At 43.3% G+C, this 19,654-nt stretch overlaps 1 protein-coding gene across 2 annotated transcripts in view; it reads right to left on the bottom strand.

Moving 5' to 3' along the window:
- Positions 1-772: 772 nt before the first annotated feature.
- Positions 773-19,654, bottom strand: part of LOC147205200 (ras-specific guanine nucleotide-releasing factor 2) — a 36,797-nt gene continuing 17,915 nt past the window's right edge. The window contains exons 7-29 of one of the 2 annotated variants that reach the window (XM_086111680.1): positions 19,566-19,645; positions 18,597-18,790; positions 18,261-18,370; positions 18,041-18,159; positions 16,848-17,008; positions 16,703-16,769; positions 15,844-15,980; positions 15,471-15,553; positions 14,101-14,349; positions 12,671-12,763; positions 10,968-11,416; positions 9,222-9,347; positions 8,300-8,389; positions 7,774-7,880; positions 6,957-7,069; positions 6,673-6,733; positions 5,705-5,808; positions 4,981-5,065; positions 4,238-4,435; positions 3,805-3,884; positions 3,601-3,718; positions 3,449-3,517; positions 773-3,165 (exon numbers count right to left, since the gene is read on the bottom strand). In XM_086111680.1, coding sequence (XP_085967806.1) covers positions 3,073-3,165; positions 3,449-3,517; positions 3,601-3,718; positions 3,805-3,884; positions 4,238-4,435; positions 4,981-5,065; positions 5,705-5,808; positions 6,673-6,733; positions 6,957-7,069; positions 7,774-7,880; positions 8,300-8,389; positions 9,222-9,347; positions 10,968-11,416; positions 12,671-12,763; positions 14,101-14,349; positions 15,471-15,553; positions 15,844-15,980; positions 16,703-16,769; positions 16,848-17,008; positions 18,041-18,159; positions 18,261-18,370; positions 18,597-18,790; positions 19,566-19,645 — 2,986 coding nt within the window. In that variant the 3' untranslated portion in view covers positions 773-3,072. The remainder of the gene's footprint in view (positions 3,166-3,448; positions 3,518-3,600; positions 3,719-3,804; positions 3,885-4,237; positions 4,436-4,980; positions 5,066-5,704; positions 5,809-6,672; positions 6,734-6,956; positions 7,070-7,773; positions 7,881-8,299; positions 8,390-9,221; positions 9,348-10,967; positions 11,417-12,670; positions 12,764-14,100; positions 14,350-15,470; positions 15,554-15,843; positions 15,981-16,702; positions 16,770-16,847; positions 17,009-18,040; positions 18,160-18,260; positions 18,371-18,596; positions 18,791-19,565; positions 19,646-19,654) is intronic. The other variant, XM_086111681.1, reaches the window with a different exon arrangement.

The following is a 19,654-nucleotide window of genomic DNA, read 5'->3' on the forward strand; positions in this document are numbered from 1 at the left end:
CGTCTGAAATGAGATTAAACTCAAGATTTCATTGGCCTAATATGATGAATACATGATCCAGCCACCCATTTTCTGTCGTGATCATCTTCATTAGGGTGCCAGTTGAGCTGCGGCCGACTTTGTGCATGTGGTGGGGTTGACCCCGGAGTGGTCGCCAGCCAATCGCAGGGCACATCGAGACAAATGACCATTCACAATACGACCTACTGTATGAATTTCAATTTCGCTTTGAGTCTTCAGTCTTACTGATGACTGACTTGCCTTGTACAAGAGACGAATCCGTTCTTGACAGTGCTGTCTTTTCACGTTTCAGGTCAGTAGATAGATAAATAGATATATAGATATAGAGTCCAGATGCTCGGCCACATCAAATCTCTGGCATTTTAATGGATCAGTTGCTCCACCTAGAGGTCAACCCCCCCAGGCAACAACAACACCGACTGTAGAATAGATTGCTCATATCCTGGGAACAATTTATCACAAAGCTGAAGTGTTTTACAAAGGTATGTGAATTAGACCACCAAAATGAAGTTATCCTCAATAGTTTGATAGATTTGGCATGGTGTGTGATGATGGTTGCAGCTGTGTTTATATTTTAACCACAAGTCTCTATTGTCATGAGAACAATGGCCTTAAAGGAACATGCATGAAGGCCATAATTGTGCACCGCAAAGAAGATACTGTCATGTAAGCTCCACACTAAATTGTGTAAAACTTTTGACAACGAGGGTGAACAGGAAGTCAGTGAGCGTCAGAAGGAAATAATCCAACATTTAAGGCATGTCGATTTATTTTCCCTTGCACCAGCAAGTGAAAAAAATGCAGACTGACACAGTAGTAACAAACACACAGACGCAAAAATAGGACTTTTACATTACATACTCAGCATCCATGATTACACCCCCAACCCCCCCACCCCAGAGTGTCAGACTGGCACTTCAAATGGCTAAGTGCAGTACAAAAAGAATAACAGGCAATTTTAGGACCTGGCGAGGAACACTAACATAAAACGTGTGCCTCCTGACAGCTACGCACAGACACACACACAGGCCGTGACAATCCAGAAGCGGTGGGGCCAGTCAGACATGCACGACATGCAGTTGTTGTGTACATGCAGGACAACTATGCTCATCATATCAGCATACAGAACACAAATTTTGATTATTCAAATGCTACATTTTTTTCCAAACATTCAAACAACTTTTTTTTCTTGCTCTGCAATCCAGAAGAGCAATGGAGACGTGAGACATTCAAATTAATATTCACACTAGAACAATTTAAGATATGGGGGGTCACCCTCGCCCCCGAAAAAAAAAGGGACAAACCAAATCAAAACGTGTGATAATAGCGCGGAGTGCAAAAAATTGCCCAATTTTACACGTGTCGCAATGTGGCAGACTGTCCAAGTCAGAACATGTACTGACTGTATTCAAAATTCTTACCAGAGCATGGTACACCACTAGAGGACGCTATTGGATTATCAATTGTTGCACGAACATGCTGACGATAAGAGAACAAGCACGAGGCATCCATTTGATCGACGACAGTAATCCCGTGGATTAACAGGAGTTGCGTTTGAAAAAACAAGCTGTTTCCTGACATTTTAAGATTTTATCCTTAATTTTTCAAAAAAGTGGAGGTGAAAAATCTCCATCTATATAGTCAGCCATTTATTAAAATATCTGAACCTAAATACATGTAAAAATGGTTGAAGACGCCCATTCATCCATTATCTGATCCGTTTATCCTCACGATTCCTTGACTTCTGCTAAAATGAAAGGACAATTCAGTAGTATGATGGGGGCCATTATTAAGGTTCTCACACAGAGCATATTAGTTAAAAGAAAGGGCAACTGCCCGATTCCCTAGACGTGCGCCTAGTCTGTAAACAAACACAGCGTGGCTCAGATTTTGGGCTCGAGACACAGCAATGGCATCTACTGTAATTTCAAATGATCATTGCAGACATAAATATCTGTGCAGTAAGAAATGCTGTTAGAAATGTACCATTCGCTCAATCGCTTCTCCAGATTTTGGCCCCGGGGGCGAGCTGAGTTTATCGCAACTGATATTTGGCCAGAGGCGAGTTACACCTTGGTAGAATCAATGGCAAGGTAGATCGAGACAAACAACCATTCACACTTTTGGACAATTTTGAGAGTGTTTTATGAACCTTAACATGCATGTTTGTATGTGGGAGGAAGCAAGAGTATGTGGAGAACATGCAAACATGCCGCAGCCTCGATGTGCTAACCACTAGACCACTGTGTTGCCTATTTTTTTTGTGTGTTGTGATAGCATAATAATTCACTCTGTGTAAACAATTGTTTAGATGTCCTAAAAAATGAAAAGATTGAAGACGCTGTCATTAAATCTGTTCTGGTTTGGGTTTGTTTTGCAATGTACAGTATTCCCTTACAGCTCTGAATATGAACACGAATTTTTAATTTAAAAGCTAGCTGTATCATTACCCCAACGACAATGTGGCCTGTGGTACAAACAAGTTCAATACCCCTGCATTCAACGATATTTCATGGGTTTAGGGCATGTGTGCCCTACCCAGCCCACTGAGGATGTATAGTGCTAAATTGGAGTCAGAGATGAAGCTGGAAGCCATGTAGACATTTACACCCCCAAACTGAAATCATGCAGAAGAAAGCATTTTTTGGGGGGCGTAGGCTTTTGCACATGGACGCAGCGCAACACAACACAGACGACAACACGGAGACGTTAGCTAAGGTAACTCGCTGTCACGTCCGCTCAGTATGCTACATTTCGATCAATCCACTCCGTCCACCGAGCAGCACCATGCTGAGGAATGGCGAATGCGGGCGGCGGGGCGGCACACCGTTTCCTCAAAACCCTCAAGCTCATCTCCCTCATGCCGTCCTTGAGGACCATCGGCCCAGTCGCTCGAATCAAGTGTTCCCAGCATTACGCTTACAATCGTAAAAGCTTTCCCAGGCTTTTTCTTCATTCGATCGCTTGACATCACATGATAGCGTGGACCTCATTGGGGGATGGGTGGGGTCCAAGTTTGGCAGGCTCCCGCTCGCCAAAGGCTGTTATTGATCAGGCAGGAAGCCTGGGCTCAATCTTCAGCGAGAGGTCATAGAGAGTATCTTCGTCCATGATCAGCGTCTTATCCATGAGGTACTGGGTCACCTGCACGGCAACAGTATTATGTCTTGCATAGTTGGGTTAAAAGTGAAAAAAAACATTTTTTTTGTCCAATCAGATTTTTATGCTGTCAATTCAATCTGCCCAGGGCCTTCAGAATCAGTAGTGCCGGCCAATGTCACTTAAACTACATTGCAAGGAAACTACTTCTTTAACCAATCGTATTTCAAATTTGCCCTGCCAGGAACAATGAGTTGTCTCTCAGTTACATCAGCATTTTTCCCATCCTCTGATTGGCTGGTCACAGCCAAACTTGAGAGTCAGTTACCTTAACTTGATGCTCTATCCTGTAGGGCGTCTGCTGGAACTGCCTGATCTCTCTGATAATGTGTGAAATCTGTGAATAAATGTTAAATTGCTGTCAGGTGATTGGATGAAGAGGTCGCATTCCACCTTTCGACCGGCATAAATGTACTGTACCATTCTCATTTTGGAAAAGTTGACAAGACCCTCCTCTGTGAAGTTGGGCGTTCCCTCCTCAATGAAGGCCAAGTCTGTCAGATACATTCCCAAGTAGGGCACACACGGAGGGTTGCAGCTGAGGGGACAAACAAAAGTGGTCAGCATGAGGCGTGCGATGACTGAAATTTGGTACAGTGAGATGAAGATTTCAAGACGGCTCACTTTTTCAAGGTCTCCCTCAGATTTTTAAACCTTCCCTCCGAGGACACAGTTTTCTGCAGTTTATCCATCAGTGCTCTAGTCTGTGCGGCAGAAAATGAAGTCAGTCACGACCAAGATGCACATCTGGTTAGACAAGAAAAATGGACAATTCATTTCACAAGGCAAGTCTTTCATCGATCAAAACGAAGTATGCACACCGCAACAAAGTAGCAAGGGGAAGTGACCACGTCTCCCGCCACTGATAGAGTCTGCCCACTTTTGGCGGGGTTAGTGGATGCTAATCAATTTTCGATAGAATTCTAACCAGATCCATTCTCCCTTGGGGAGCCGTCCTGATAACATGATGAGCTGTCCGCCGTAGTTGACCACTGTCCCTGAAAGGGTTAACCCCCCCAATGAGCTCCTCTGTCAACAGCGCTGGTGTGACGAGCACCTGCTTGCTGATTTTCGCCCAGGTCTTTTTCAGGCGATAGATGGCGCTGCGATTGAGCGCCGACGTGATCTCCAGGACGCCGTTGTAGTTGTTGAGGCAGCGGCAGATGTCGGCCACGGCCACCCACTTCTCTATTGAGCTGGCCCTGGAGCCCACGTCGGTGTGGGTCATGATCTGCGACGCCACGAGGTTACTCATCTGCAAACACAAGTTTAAAAAAAAAAGAAATTTAATGCATGCAGTCTACAGTAAAGGTGGAAAATATATGGTGCGTGGGCCACTTACGGCCCATTCCATTCATCAACCTGGCCCACAGTGCGTTGATATTGTCATAAGTCAAAATGTGTTTCATTCATTTAACATATTGTTTCCAAATATTGGTAAATTACTTTTGTTTCCATTTGTATTTTAGGTTTTCTTTATTCATGTATCGCACTAAATAGTTGGTAAATGATTGTAAGTAATAACAAAGAACAAATGTACATATACATTTGGGCATTTTTTCTTCATTTTGTTAAATTATTGCTTGATAAATTCAAATGGAACTAACTATAATGACAAATGATTATATTTATTCTACAATTATAATGGCAATAAATTCTTCTTAAACCCGTTTTTTGCAGTGTACGAATAACCTGGCTGCTGGGTACGTTTAAAACATCAAATGCAGCCCTTGAGATATTGACTAATGTTTTGGCCACAGCTCCTGTATAGGAGAGTAAAAAGTTTTGAACGACACTCACATCATTGAAGTGTTGACTTGTTTTCATGATGTATGGGGTCCTCTCTGTCTTGTCAAACTTCATCCAGCCTTGGCCCAGGAACTCTCTGAGGGAGGGAGGATGCCGATCGGACAAAGGAATCACCCAAAAGTAACATCATGATTGTGTCTTATCTGACAAAGACACGAAGGAGACTGGAACACGCATTACAGCCGTTAACTTAAACATACCGTATTTTCTGCACTATAAGGCACACCTAAAAGCATTCCATTTTCTCAATAGCCGACAGTGCGCCCTATAATCCGATGCCCCTTATACAAGGTGTCACAGTCTCTTTAGAACCCTCATTGAGTTGTTTCCCTGTTAGTGTTCCTATGCCATCTAGTGGTGATTATCAGCAGGAACCGATTGTAACCTAAAAGGGCTTGACTGACAGTAATTGACAAGCACTCAAACAGACAACTACTGTTGTATAGGGTAGTGTGCCCTATATATGAAAACAGTTTTAAAATAGGCCAGTCATTGAAGGTGTAATAATCCGTAGCGCCTACAGTGCAGAAAAGATGGTACTTTGATTTATTTTTTTGATTTTGATTTTTTTGACACTTTCCTAAAACTGTCACAAAGATGGCTTTGAAAATCCATTATAGCACGGATGCAAACGACCGGGGGAACAATGCACCATACATCCAATCCAACTGTTTATACTTCAATGTCTATACATCAGCATGGGGAGATGACTGACTCGTAAGGGATGCTCCTGAAGACGATGTGATCCAGCAGCGTGATCTGCTCGGCCAGCTCCATAGCAGACAGAGACTCGAAACATTCCGCCTTGGGACAGTCTGCCTGAACCCACACACACACGAATATGCGTGTGAATTTGCACAAATATTACATGGACAAGCAGGAGAACATTGCCGGAGTAAACAAATGAAAAGTAGATAATGTGGCACCTTCAGATATGAGTGATCCATCTTAAGAATTTTGCTGTCTTACCGTACTTAATTTTGCTTTCACTTGCGAGCAAAAATCTGAGATACGGCGGCTGTATGGTGGCAAAAAAAAAAGGCCCACAAAAAAACGGAATGTCTAACTACAAATATGCAGAGGCTCATTCTTGGGTATCTAATAACACACTTGATGATGAAGAATAGTTTTTATGGTCATTGTCTGGAGGAAGTGCCCATGTGAGTCCTGGAGCATGTGTGTGTGTGTGTGTGTGTGTGTGTGTGTGTGCGTGTGTGTGTGTGTGTGTGTGAGTGCGCACTTCTCAGCCATTACTTGATGAGGACAACTGAGGGTCCCACTATTCTGGGAGCTGTGCTAGAGAGTAACCAGGGAAATTAAAGTTGTACTAGTGCACACTGCGAGTATCGATATTTAAGTACAGCGGGGAGGCCCTTTTCGGAAAAGAAAGAGTCCTCGTAAAACACACATGTTCAAAACAAAATGAAGACTAGCTCAGTCTCAGTGGGATGGAGTAACTGAAATGTTTGCTGTCAACTGCGACCCACTCAAGTAGGGGAACAGTTAAATGAGTGTCGAATATGTTATTTAATTCTGCAGGGCTACATCATGTGTTGACCATTGAGAGTTTATGTTCTGTGTGTGTGTGTGTGTGTGTGTGTGTGTGTGTGTGTGTGTGTGTGTGTGTGTGTGTGTGTGTGTGTGTGTGTGTGTGTGTGTGTGTATGTGTGTATGTTTTGTCACCATCTGTAAGATGTCTTCTATCCTCAGCTGGGCGTCATCCTGCTCGTCTTGAGAGAGGGCACTAAAAGGAACAAACAAACAAAGTGATGTTTTTTGAGAAGTAACATTTTATTGACATGGACTGCTACAATTAATCACGCTCACTTCTGATTGACACTGTCAGCGGGAAATACATATTTACAACGCATGATATAAAAGGCAATGCATCACATGGAATATTTTACATTCCTACCTGTGTTGTGAATAAAACGACAGGCAGAAAGTGTGCGTGTGCGTGTGTGTACCTGAGTATGTTGGCAGTGGCCTTCCTCTCCTGAGGCAGAAGGTCCGGGTCTCGGAGGACTTCCTCCAGGAGGCAGATGACTGACATCTTCAGTTCTCCGTTCATTTCAAAGTCCTCATTGCACAAATCCAACAACAACAAAAACTGAACTCAGTCTATTCAAATCACGTGTCAATTTTCACAAAAAGGCTGATTTTGTGGGATTCAAATTCAGTCATATTCACTTAGATTCAAAAAGCTAGAATCCATATATCAATACCATGTGTATGGAAGATCCGCTGCATTAGCTTTGGTGGTTTTTAGATTTAATGTATTCAGTGCCCCTTGCCAATTTTTAGTAGCCTCTGATGATTAATTTTCTCATCTGGTCCCCCCTTGTGATTGATTATCAGTCACCATTGTGAAATTTATTTACGTCCGCTAACCTTCCACTCTTCCTGAACCATTTCCCCTCTTTCCTTCTCAGTCATCACGCCTTGCCAAAGGAGCACTTCTAACAAGCTCTTTTGCCCTTTTTTCAACACGTACATTTGCGTGCACGCGTGTGTCGGTAATTGGAGGCCTAACCAAGTGTTTAATATGATTGAAGAAAAGCCACGGAAGCGGATCGATGCAGTTGAACGGGGGCGCACGTCTACACAGAGAAGTGCGTTATTCATGACACTGACCCAACTGACTGTATAACAGTAGATGCGAGGTTGCCGCAAGAACTTATTGTGCAAAGATGAGGGGCAGAAGAGATAAATGCAGTGGCACTAAATATAATGCGACTTGAGTCAAGTGATGTTATACAAACACATACGCACACAGCCACACACCTGTGAGTGCTTGGAGACCCAGTGCCGCAGCACGTTTAAAACTCTGTTGGTTGCAGCCCGTCGGATGATGAACTCTTTATCGCAAGTTCTTTCGGGGTTGTTGAACACTGTACAAGAAAAAAAAAAAAAAAAGATCTTCATCATCAACATCATCGTGTCGATTTTATTTAAGGGGCAGTGCGCAGTTCATGGGTTTTCATAGGAAATATTTACATTTACATTCACATCAGTGGCGTGCGGTGAGGTTCATGGTTGGTGAGGCTGTGAGTCCTTTAGTGACACATTTACAAATATATAAAGCAAAAAGGGTCGCTTATTCAATTGGCTAAACATTATATTTGCGACATGCAGATATACGGCAAGCAGCACGAGCCAGTTGCATGTATCAACCCAGTTTGTGATGATTGCGCAATGCAATGCGCATTCAGAGGTGAGGCTCTGCCTCACCTGCCTCCCCTGACCGCACGTCCCTGATTCGCATCCCTCTGTGAGCCTGCTGCCGCTGGCGTGTGTGTGCGCGCGCTACCTGGGGGTGTGCCATGCCCTGCTGCTGCGGTGGCGATGGCAAAAGCTGAGGCGGGAGAAACTGCGCAGCGGGAGTTCTCCCCCGACTGGACTGCAGGGACAGAACATGAGCATTAAAACAATGACAAGAGGCGAAGAAAAAGTTTGACATCTGGCCATCGTGTAAATAATTTAAGGTTGGTAAGACAGAAAATCGAGTTAGTGTAATTTGGGGAATTTTGTAATTGAAATGTGGGTATTTTTTTGTGGTGGGGGGCGGTATGACTGCTCAGCTTTCAAGAATCAAGGTTTCTTTGTCAATAATACAATACTGGAATAAAACAATGCTGCATTAACAACGATACATATTAATGAAGTGCTGAAGAATGTTTCAAACCTGACAGGATAGGAAAATCAGTGGAGTCAATAATTCGGGGAACAAGAAAATGTTTTTTTAATGTGCAAAAAAAAAATAATGTTGAAGTACAGCTTTTTACGTTAGTATTTTTCAAATATGTTTAAAATAATCATGTATATTTCTGACAATGACCAGTAAAGCTTACTTTTCTGACCTTAATATTTATAAAAACCCTTCTCAACTGATTACGCCACATGGTAAACGGTGTATAGTGAGGCATGTTCCGAAATATGGTTCTTTGCTCTATCAAGGGCATCGCATTCTTAATGATCCATATAGGACAGAATTTGTAGAAAATCTTGTTTCTTTAACCAAGATGCTTTATGCTGTTCCCTAACATTGAATAATCTGCAGTATTTCAATATTCAACATGACTTGTAAATGTTGGAATGCTCCCAACTTTTATTGATTGAATTTAACACTTTGAGGGACAGCGGTTACTCCAGTGGAACTATGGAACAGTTTATCATGCGATCAGGTTACAGGGTGCATGAAAGGGTTAAAGCGCAAAAATGTCAAATCTGACCTCCTGGTGGCCTGAAGCGGAGGTGTCGCGGTGTGGATGGCGAGCGACACGGGGACATGTCTCCTGCTTCGCTGCCTTGGGGAGACTCTGGAATGATTTTCTCCAGGGACACAGACTCCAGGACAGCTACAACAGACAACAGCAATGATGACGAACATCCATGATACTGGATCAAAGTGTTTTTTGTTGTTGTTGTTCTTTTGGGGGGGCATACCTAATATACTATATGTCTCGTCTCAATAAAAGGATCACAGGCGAACATGAATAGTGAAGAGTGATGATGCAAATACGCAGAGGAGCTGACACCCTTTCTCTCATGTGTGTCACCCATGCACACGCCTGGGCGCACACAAAGTGCGTGCGTGGCGCACGCACGCTAATGAAAGGATGTCCAGAAACGTTGGCTCTTCGGTGTCACACGCGTAGACATTTAGCGCCGCAATTATGGGAAGCCGACGAGTGAAGCCTTCAGAGGTCTCCTTTGGTGGGCTTCGTGCGCAAATGGAAGGAGATAATGATGCCACAGCAGCCGGCCGGCCTTTACCCTTTTTGATTAATACGCAAATAAAGTTTGACAAAGTGGAATCTGGAGTGCGCACTTGGTACAGTGCAGACCAAGGCCAAGCAATCACAAATGCTAAAAACAGCCCGATCAAAAATAAGACAATTAGGTGTCAAATAGGGACTAACACAGGGTTTGGGTGGCCATCGGGAACTCCGGGAAAATATGTTAATTTTCCCGAATGGCCGCTGTATTTCCGGGTCTGCACTGGCCATCACAGCAGCGAGCAGCCGTGAAGAACCTCTGAAGAATTTTTGGGGCTAACCCCCCACCCCCCTCCGAAATGCATTTTATTGGGCATCAATTAGCAGATTTTCGGTCCTTATCCCTCGCAAAAAATGAGTGATGACTTTACACTTGTAGTAACACCTGAATTTTTTTCCACCAATGAAATTAAATTGAAAAAAAGGCTAAAATGGTGAACAAAAGTAAAAAATCCTCAAAGCATTGAGTTCTTTGTTTTGACCCCTGTGCTTTTGCTCTGCAAACGCTTTTGGAAAATGGTTGAGTCGTTTTGCATATTCTTGCTCCCACAGATATAATTTAATCGGACTGAACCGTTTTCACATTTTCAATTTCAATTTTCAGACTTGCTTTGATTTTAGTTCTCGCGTGACTAAAAGAGCAACGAAAAAGGAATCCTGCAAACACCAAGAAATTACAGTGCGCTAAATTTGTGTGTTGTTTGCAGGTTACAATGTGACCGACATGAGATGGCGTTAAAGTTACATATTTAATTCTGGGATCTTGGGGGCTGATTTATTGATCTCTGATTTCGATCACTCCAACAAATTGCGTTCACTGTTGGCAGCAGAAGGAAAAATAATGGATACTCAAGATTGAAGAGGTTTTACGCGTTAGGTATAGGTGAGGTAATTTTCACCATGGAAATTTTGAAGCTCAAAATGAACATTTGAAGTGATGAAATTGTAAGTGTCAATGGAAGAAAAACAAATATTGACTTTACAAAAAATCCACTGCTCAGATAATTTAGGGGAAGCCAGCCACGTCTTTTTTTCCTCACCAATTTTGTTTAATTCAACCCGAGTGTGTGGTAATTGGATGTGGCTTCACATCTTGAAAAACATTGTGTTTAAAACATGAGACAGCTCAAAGCAACACCAGACATTTGACACTGACCGCTGGAATGCCCCCCCCCCCCGCTGCAAGGAACGATTGCTGACCTCTGCGTATGCTCCGTCTTAGTTTGCCACAAAAAGGGTCAATCTTGGGCACGTCTTCCCCCTCCGTGCTCAGGCTTGGAGACTGCTCGGGAGACGAGGGAATGGGAGGCACTTGGTCTTGTAGTGGAAAAGTGCAGGAAGGAGGAGGCGGGGAGGAGGTGGTCGGCGTCGGGGTCTGCGGGGTGTGGACCGACGTGGGGCTGCCGGCGGCCGACTGGGACGTGTTGTGGTTTAGGCCGGAGAGAGGACCGCTTAGGTCCAGCCCGCCCACCCTGCCGCTGACGGGCGAGTGCAGGGACAGCTTCCGGGCGGGAACAGGCGAGGAAGTGCGCGGGGAGATGGAGAGAGGAGGGGGAGAAGAGAACTTGCGGCAGAGACGAGGAGATTTGTCATTCATGTGCTCGCCGCTTCGGTTGTTCTGGTTTGTGGCGAAGAACAACTCCAAGGACCTGAAAGAGGACATTTAGTCCGAGCTTACTAAACCACTGGGTCACAAGGGAAGTCATAATATTCAAACCACAATTCATACCAAAAGCCAGAAAACAGCGGAGCCGAATTTTAAGTCACCACTGTTTTCGTTGATAATCAACTTTTTAGTGTGCAAATCAACATGGACAAAAGTATTGGGACAACTGGTCATTGCATCTCCAGAATGTAGAATATTATGGAGTCACAGCGTTGATGTTTTAAAGGCTTTCGCTTCGCTGGGAGGTTTGTGGGAATTGTCCTATCATCCGGAGAAGAATATTTGTGAGGTCACAGGTGGTGGTGTCATTTCAGACTAATTTTGATGAGTTGTGTGTTTGTGTGAGGGGTGGGGGAAGTGTTCTAAAGCAGGCCTTGGCAAAGTAAGCCCCCTGTACTGTACTTCAAGTAATTATTAAAAAATTCTTCTTTTATAATGGAAATTAACTTTTTAGAAATGTGTGGTTATTTATTCACAAGCTCATCTGTAGTTTCTTTTTTTTTGATTTAAATTAAATGTGGTCCTTGAGAAGTCTCTGATTAATTACTGAGTGAGCAATATATTGTAGATAAATCCAAATTTCATTATGCATTACATTTTTTCATTACATTACATCAGTTAAAAAGTATATATATATTTGGAATAAAATTAGATTTATTAGTATATTATACCTTATCAATCGGTTATTAATAGGTGTGCCATCATACTTTTGTCCGTATGCTGCGTTTCCACTTATATTGAATGAATATGTCCAGATGCTTTTTGTCTTTGTTCAACAACATCATCTTTTTTTTGCGGCGGGGGGGGGGGGGGGGGGGGGCGGGGGTTACAGTTTAAATTTTCTCCCATTTAAAGAAAAAAAAAACCCTGAACGACCACCTGACTGGATCGTCTTTCGAAAACCTTGATCATGAATCAAAACAATTGCACCGGACGCAGCCGTAGTCAACGTTAAACACAAGCATTGAGGAAAAACGAGCAGAAATTGCACGGCAAGATTGGGAAATGAAAGGAGAAAGAAGGTTATTGCAGGCAGCAAGGAGGAGACTGGAGTGATGCAAGGATGTTTTCAAAGCGAGAACACGACATGCGGAGAACAGAGATCCACCTCCGATGTCCAATCATCCCAAAAAAACAACAGTGGAGAGTCATGCATCGGGTGGGCAAAAGGAAAAGAGGAGGACAATCAGAGCATGTAGGGAGGAGACAAAAAGACAAAGAAGAGGAAGCGGATTACTTGGACGGATCCAGGGCTATCTTCTTGATCTTCAGACCGTAGTCGGGACAGACGGATGAGATGGACAGACGATCAAATGAGTGGTACTGCGCCCTGCAGTTTGGACGCGGCGTGGCGGACACGCGGCCGGCGAGGACAAGGAAACGTCAGTTGGATGGAGGGTGGGGGTGGGGAAAATGAGCACTGTTGTTGTGTTGTAATTGCCAACGTGTTGAAAGCACAGAAAAACGGTGGTCAGATGAGATCGTTTGTTCACAAGGACGAAATGAAAAGTTATGGACAGATTGTGGAGCCAAACGATGATCGTTTGGGGTTACGTCTCTCGCACGCTACTCAAGCCGCTTTCATTCGTATCGTCCACACTCATTTTTTCTGCTATCATGCATGAAAATGACACACTCACACACCACTGTAAAAATGGCATGCACACTACTGAAAACGCTCATAATACTGACATTATTAATGCTCACACTTCAAACTGAACTGCTCTCACACAGTGTCACAACCACTTCTGAATTCTTTGCACTCACACACACACACGACTAAAATGCCATCACACACTACTGAAATAAACAAACCCTCATGAAAAACTCTAACTCACGCTACTGAAACACTTTCATGCACATGAATCAAAGCCTGTTACACACACTACACCCCACACTACGGATTTATCCTTGCATGCACGACAAACATTCCTGAAACACTCTTTTTCACGACTAAAATACTGTAGAAACAACCGCCCACATTCTAAAATTGTCTCACACGCACCACTGATACGCTCTCACGTGCAAGACCAAAAGTCTTGCATACACACTACTGAAACACTCTCACACATGACTTACTATATCGTCTTTTCTTTTGCATACATGATGAAAAACTGCCTCACACACTACTGAAACACTCTCATACACACCACTGAAAGGCTCTCACGTGGTGATAGAAATATTGACATACAGTTTTGGAATACACACTGCTGAAATGCTCTCATATGCATGACTAAAACTCTCCCATTTAAACGAAAGAAACACTTTCATAACAAACACTTTCAGACACACTACCAACATGCTCTCACAGGACTTTGCCTGTAATTCATCTATTTATTGTCGCAAGCGTTAGGGAACCAATCAAAGTTATGGATATTATTCATCCCATCTTTTCCAAACTAATCAGCTAATTAATCGGTTATCACTTTACACTATTACACTTTCTCCTGGCTCGCCGCTATTGTCCCATCTTATTTCTACACAGCATAAAGCATGCAACTACAGCAACATTAATCGATGCGGAAAAAGAGATCCCCTGCAAAGTTTTGAGGCGGAGATTCCGCTTTGACAGTTTTTTTTGTAAACGACTAATCGGAGTTACTCAACGCATCGAGTTGCATGGCTCGTGCATTTTGTTTTGTTTTTTGTTCGTGTGCGGTCGGTGACCTGATGGGAATGGAGGAGAAGGGCTTCTTGTAGATGTCGGCCAATTTGTCCATGACCACGCTGGCGGCGGTGAAGATCCTGTACGTGTGCAGGAAGGTGTTGAGGAAGTCAATGGAGAGGAAGCGCAGGTCGGTCAGCCTCTCCAGCAGACGCTCCACGCTGGCGTAGCGGATCTGCGGGACCTTGCAGGAGTTGAGCGTCTTGCTGAAGCAAATGTCAACATCATCTTTATGGAGACGCACATCGGATCTGATGAGGTACACACGTACACACACAACACACGAGCATGGGTGACTGCTGCTGCAAAGCATGGGAAGAGCTGAATTAAAAATGGATTTGAATTAAATATTATACACTGAAACCTCTAAAGTTAATGTACAAGTCAGAATGTGAGCAACGCACAAGTTCAAATTTCCCTATCAAGGGACTGACGGGGGGGAGATATTATGCGAGACTTTAGCTCATCAAGCAACAAATAATTAATTCTGAGAATGTCCTTCATTACAACAATCAAATTAAAATACTATTGAATTTTTCTTAATATTAGTTGTGGTCCACCTAAGTTTAGTTAAAATCAAAATATGAGGTAATATTTTTGTCAAAATATTAACAGTGCTTAATTTGATTTTACATCCACACAAAATTAATGCTGAAATGAAAATACAATTGTTTAATGTCTTAATACTAACGATGGTTGACTTATTGTTATGCCTATAGAAGAATTAACAACAGGGAAATGAAAATACATTACGTCTTAAAATTAAAAGGAGTTTGCTTATTTTTACACTTATATAACAATTAACAACATTGAAATTTACATGTGATTATTTTGTTTTAATATTAAAAGTGATTGACTGAGTTTTACATTTTAATCATCATTGACTTTATTAAGCACCTTTGTTTCGAAAGCTGCTATACAAATAAAGTTATGGTATAAATGTCTAATTATATATAATGATAATAATTATGTTTTATGTTGTAACACCAACAGTTGACAACCTATTTTTACACTCAAAATATTGCCTGTCCACGTAACAAAAGTTTTATGACGGGGCCAGTTTGACCATGGATTATTTCTCAATCCGTAATTTCCAATGGGGACTATTGTTGCAAAATCCACACAAATTGTCCTGGAATGGATTGTGTTCGACCTTGGAGGTTCCACTGTATTGCAAAGAAAGAATGAAAATCAAATCAGATCAGAGTTCCGAAACCAAAATAATCAAGAAAGGAAACATAATATATTTAAAAAATAATAATAATAAAATCATTTGTCAGAATCAACACATTTAAAACATCATCACCCACATGTGCTTGATGTTTTGCAGCATGCGCATGAAGAGATGGCCACCTCCTCTTCACACACTTACTTCATCATGTGAGGCACGGTGACTTTGGAATTCTCCTCGAAGACGCTGGTCATCAGGCCATTGCAGCGGATGTTGTCTATACACTGACAAGACGCAAAAAGGGGGAGACAAAGAAAGAATTTTGGGAGAGGCCGAATCAGTGAGGGGAAAAAAAACAAACAAACAAAACCACGTCTTCTCGAATGAATTGTGACACCCCTACGTGGAGCTTGTGTGTGTTTGTGAAGGCGCCGAGAAGAACTCACCTCCCGGGAGCTGCACCCACGTCTGTGTTTACGTATCACTAAGCCTCGACAAAGCCCAGCGGGGACGCGCTCTCACTATTTGGAGGTTCTTGTTATTCTCTGTGAGTTCTCTCTCTTGTGTGTATCACCTGGCTAATATCGCTGGTCCACGCCGCCTTCTCCTGCCGCGAGGGCGCCAGCAACACCACAGTGAACGAAGCCGAGTCAGCCGGCTCCACCACCAGCTTGAAGTCCAGCTGACCAAACACCTGTCCTCCAGCTTTAGCTGAAAAAGCATGCAAGGGGTGTTCATGAAATTTAAAGCTACTCCACACAACCTGGGGGGAAAAAAAAGTCGAAAGCAATTTACACTAGGGCTGAATCGAATAAAACTGTGCTATTTGGACCACACTTCTATTCTTTATTTTCTTGCATTATGTTTTATCTTTTGTTGTAATTATTCTACATTCAATTGTATTTATTTATTACTTCTTTTGTGTGTTATGTTTTACACACGTCTCCACTGGAGTCGATGCTTTTAATCAAATTGTACATGTATAGCATAGTACCTCAATTCAAGACTCAACAGGCAGAAAAGAATGTTGAGTCCACTCAAAATACCCGTTCTCAAGTAGCTGTTTGTGCTGTTGCTTCCAGAATTGATCACAATTTGGCAAAGTGCCACACAAGTGCTGCCCCACCAAAGAAAATGGAACGCATTGACGTTAGCTTAGCATACACTTCAAAAGTAGAGATCTACCTTTTTTGACTTAGGCGCTCCTCATGTACACCTCACTCAAAGCATGGATGTTATGTATGCGTTTACATCCTCACAATGTATCAAATTTATGAACCGTTCATGTCAAAAGATCTTAACCTGTCCTTTAAAAGAGAGCTGCTGATATTTAAAGAGAACTCATTAAGGGTCACTAATCAGCTGACAGCCAAATAACCTGCACTATTAGTGACAGAGGATAAATGCTTGCATTGAAGCGCGGCCGTACTTACATTCTTCATCCCCAGCGTCTGTCTCCTCGATGAGAGTGCAGTCAATGAGGGATAAGACGCCGCCTTGCTGCAAGCAAAAACTGCGGTCAAACGTGAGTGAGTGAAGATTGCAAAAAGTACTTGAAGAAAGCGGTGCCGGTGTCACCTTGAGGAGGTGCAGTTTCCCGCCGGAGCTGCGCGTGCAGACGAGGAAGTGTTTAGTGAACAGGAAGCATTGCCTCTCCCCTTCCTTCTTCAAGGAGAGGGAGCCCAGTCGCACCTTGCTGAGCTTGCCTCGCTCGACCGATGGCAGCTGGATAAGAGATCCTGAAGACAGCGCAATTATTTCAAGAGACTTGAGATTAATTTATACTGGATGGTTCAAGTGACTCATTTCGTTCATTGAAGACTTTAAAATGTCCATGGGTGTCTATCCGAGTCTAAATTGCTGTTTCTCAATACATCCGTTACTATTTCGAATGTACAGTGGAACCTTGATGGAATGGATCCCGATTCAAAGGACAGAAAATTTGGTGCAGTACCTTCCAAAGCCTGTTAATTCTCGCACTGACCGCATGTGGCCGCAATTCTCCATGGGGTTCCATGTTCCGTTGGTCAGTTGTCATATATAAGCAAACTGATAGTAGACTAGAGCAGGCTAAAAAAAAAGCAGCCCAGGTGGTAGCCATTTTGGTAGGGGCGACCTTCCCATCAACAGCATGTTTGGTAGTGGGGGGGAAGTGTCCAATCAAAGGTAATGTAGAGTAGTGACATTTGCTTAGCATCACACTCAGCTCAAAAGGATCTGACTGTGTGATTATCCATCCATCCATTTTCCGATCCGCTTTATCCTCACAAGTTTCGCGGGGCGTGCTGGAACCTATCCCAGCTGTCTTCAGGCAGTAGGCGGGGGACACCCTGAACCGGTTGCCAGGCAATCTCAGGGCACACAGAGACGAACAACCATGCGCACTCACACTCACACCTAGGGACAATTTAGCGTGTTCAATCAGCCTGTCATGCATGTTTTTGGAATGTGGGAGGAAACCAGAGTACCCGGAGAAAACCCACACAGGCAAGCTCCACACAGGGAGGCCGGAGCTGGAATTGAACCCGGTACCTGTGCGCTGTGAGGTCGACGCGCTAACCACTGGCTCACCGGGCCGCCCGTGTTATTATGGCGTATATATTATGTTATATATTTTTAGGCTATGAAAAAAAAGTATAAAACAAGAATTTTGCCCTGTATAGGGTGTTTTTAGGCCCAATTTGTCCATTCTGCATTTGACCTTTTTTTTTTTTTGCCCAAGGCATGTGTGACTGAAATGTGGACATGGCACTGAAGTGATGAAAACTCACCCTGCCTGACGAAGGTTTGGCTGGTGTCCAGCAGGATGTCACAACCCTCCACGATCATCCTCTCGATGGCCAGATTCTTACGAATATTTTCAGTGTCGCTCACTTCGTCATGCATGACTCTGACCCGCACACACACGCAAACACAGGCACACGCATCACTTAACAGTGTAAACAACACAGAGCATGGCATAGATGTTCATGACAAAAACTAAATCTTTACCTGGACAGTTCCTCCAGTTTGGACTTTGCAAACTCGAGGCTCTTGCGCTCCACATGCTCATGAGGCGTGTGTGCCAATAACTCATGCAGAGTGATGATGTAGCGAGGGATCTTATACAGGAAAGAACCAGAAGATAATTTAGAAATGTTCTGTTGTAATTCATTCAAAGTAATGAATTATAATATTGTTAAAAAGTTCATTCTAGTCTTGGCTGTTTTCATTTGTGTGACGGGACGAAAAATTATCGACGAGATACGTATTTTAAAACGACCAGAATAATATGAATGTTTTCTGCAGGAGTTGTCATGACAACAGGCTGTCTGTGTGTGGAGTGACCTGGAACATCGGGTAGGTGAGGAAGGTCTCGAGCATCCTCCCCTCGCAGGCGGCGTTGGATTCGTACTGTTTGAGCAGCTTGTCGAAGTCTCTGTTCTGCTTACAGTTGGCCAGAACCTGCAGGCTGTACTGATGGTTCCTCACAAACTCCTGATAGATGTTCAGCATGGGCAGCAGGATGTCAAAAAGGTCGGCTGGAAACCACGTAGACAATCAGCTTGACACTACCACACACGACGAGCAATTCATTCGATTCACATGCTGGATCCTTTCATTTACCATAAAAAGTCAAATATGGCAATGCTATTTTGCGCATGTTCATGAATTTGCAATTAATAAAATTCTTTCAATTATTTCATTTATGACTACCGATAATTTGATTTAAAAAAAAAAAACGCTGAAATATCTCATGCACACTTTCTTTGCCATTGTACTGAAGGCATCCGCATTTTTAAATCAAAGGCAGGTTTTTCTGATTTAAATTGGCAAGATTGGTAAGAAAATATTTCCTAATCATGTGGCAACGGTACGTGGCTTAACATTGAACGTTGAAACCAGTCGAGCCTTCTCTTCTTTTGATCAATTTGTCTCAAGCCATTTGCTGCTGTCTACTGTGTGCCGGCAGTTTCCTTGATGATGTCAATCTGAGCCCGGCCCTCTGTTTTCAGAGGTGAAACTGCGGGGACGTCTTGTGGCCTTGCTGCTTATTGTCTGTCGGCACAGTGATTGTGTGTGTGTGTGTGTGTGTGTGTGTGTGTGTGTGTGTGTGTGTGTGTGTGTGTGTGTGTGCGTGCGTGTGTGCGTGCGTATCTACGGCTAATATTTGAATAAGACAATCTACATGTGGAGAAGATGTGAAAAAGGTGACCTTGATGTCACCGAGTGGCTGCATACAATGCATCCTGCTGTGTGTGTGTGTGTGTGTGTGTGTGTGTGTGTGTGCGTGTGTGATGTCAGGCGAAAGCTTACCCAGCACCAGAGTGGGCCAGTTAGCGATCCTGGCCTTTAAGCCTTGGTGGAAAATCTCATGCAGGAACATGATGGTCTCACTGTAATGC

This window comes from Hippocampus guttulatus, chromosome 5 (assembly GCF_054856545.1).
Source record: "Hippocampus guttulatus isolate MCC_2025c chromosome 5, RoL_Hgut_1.0, whole genome shotgun sequence".
Classification (NCBI taxonomy): Eukaryota; Metazoa; Chordata; class Actinopteri; order Syngnathiformes; family Syngnathidae; genus Hippocampus; species Hippocampus guttulatus.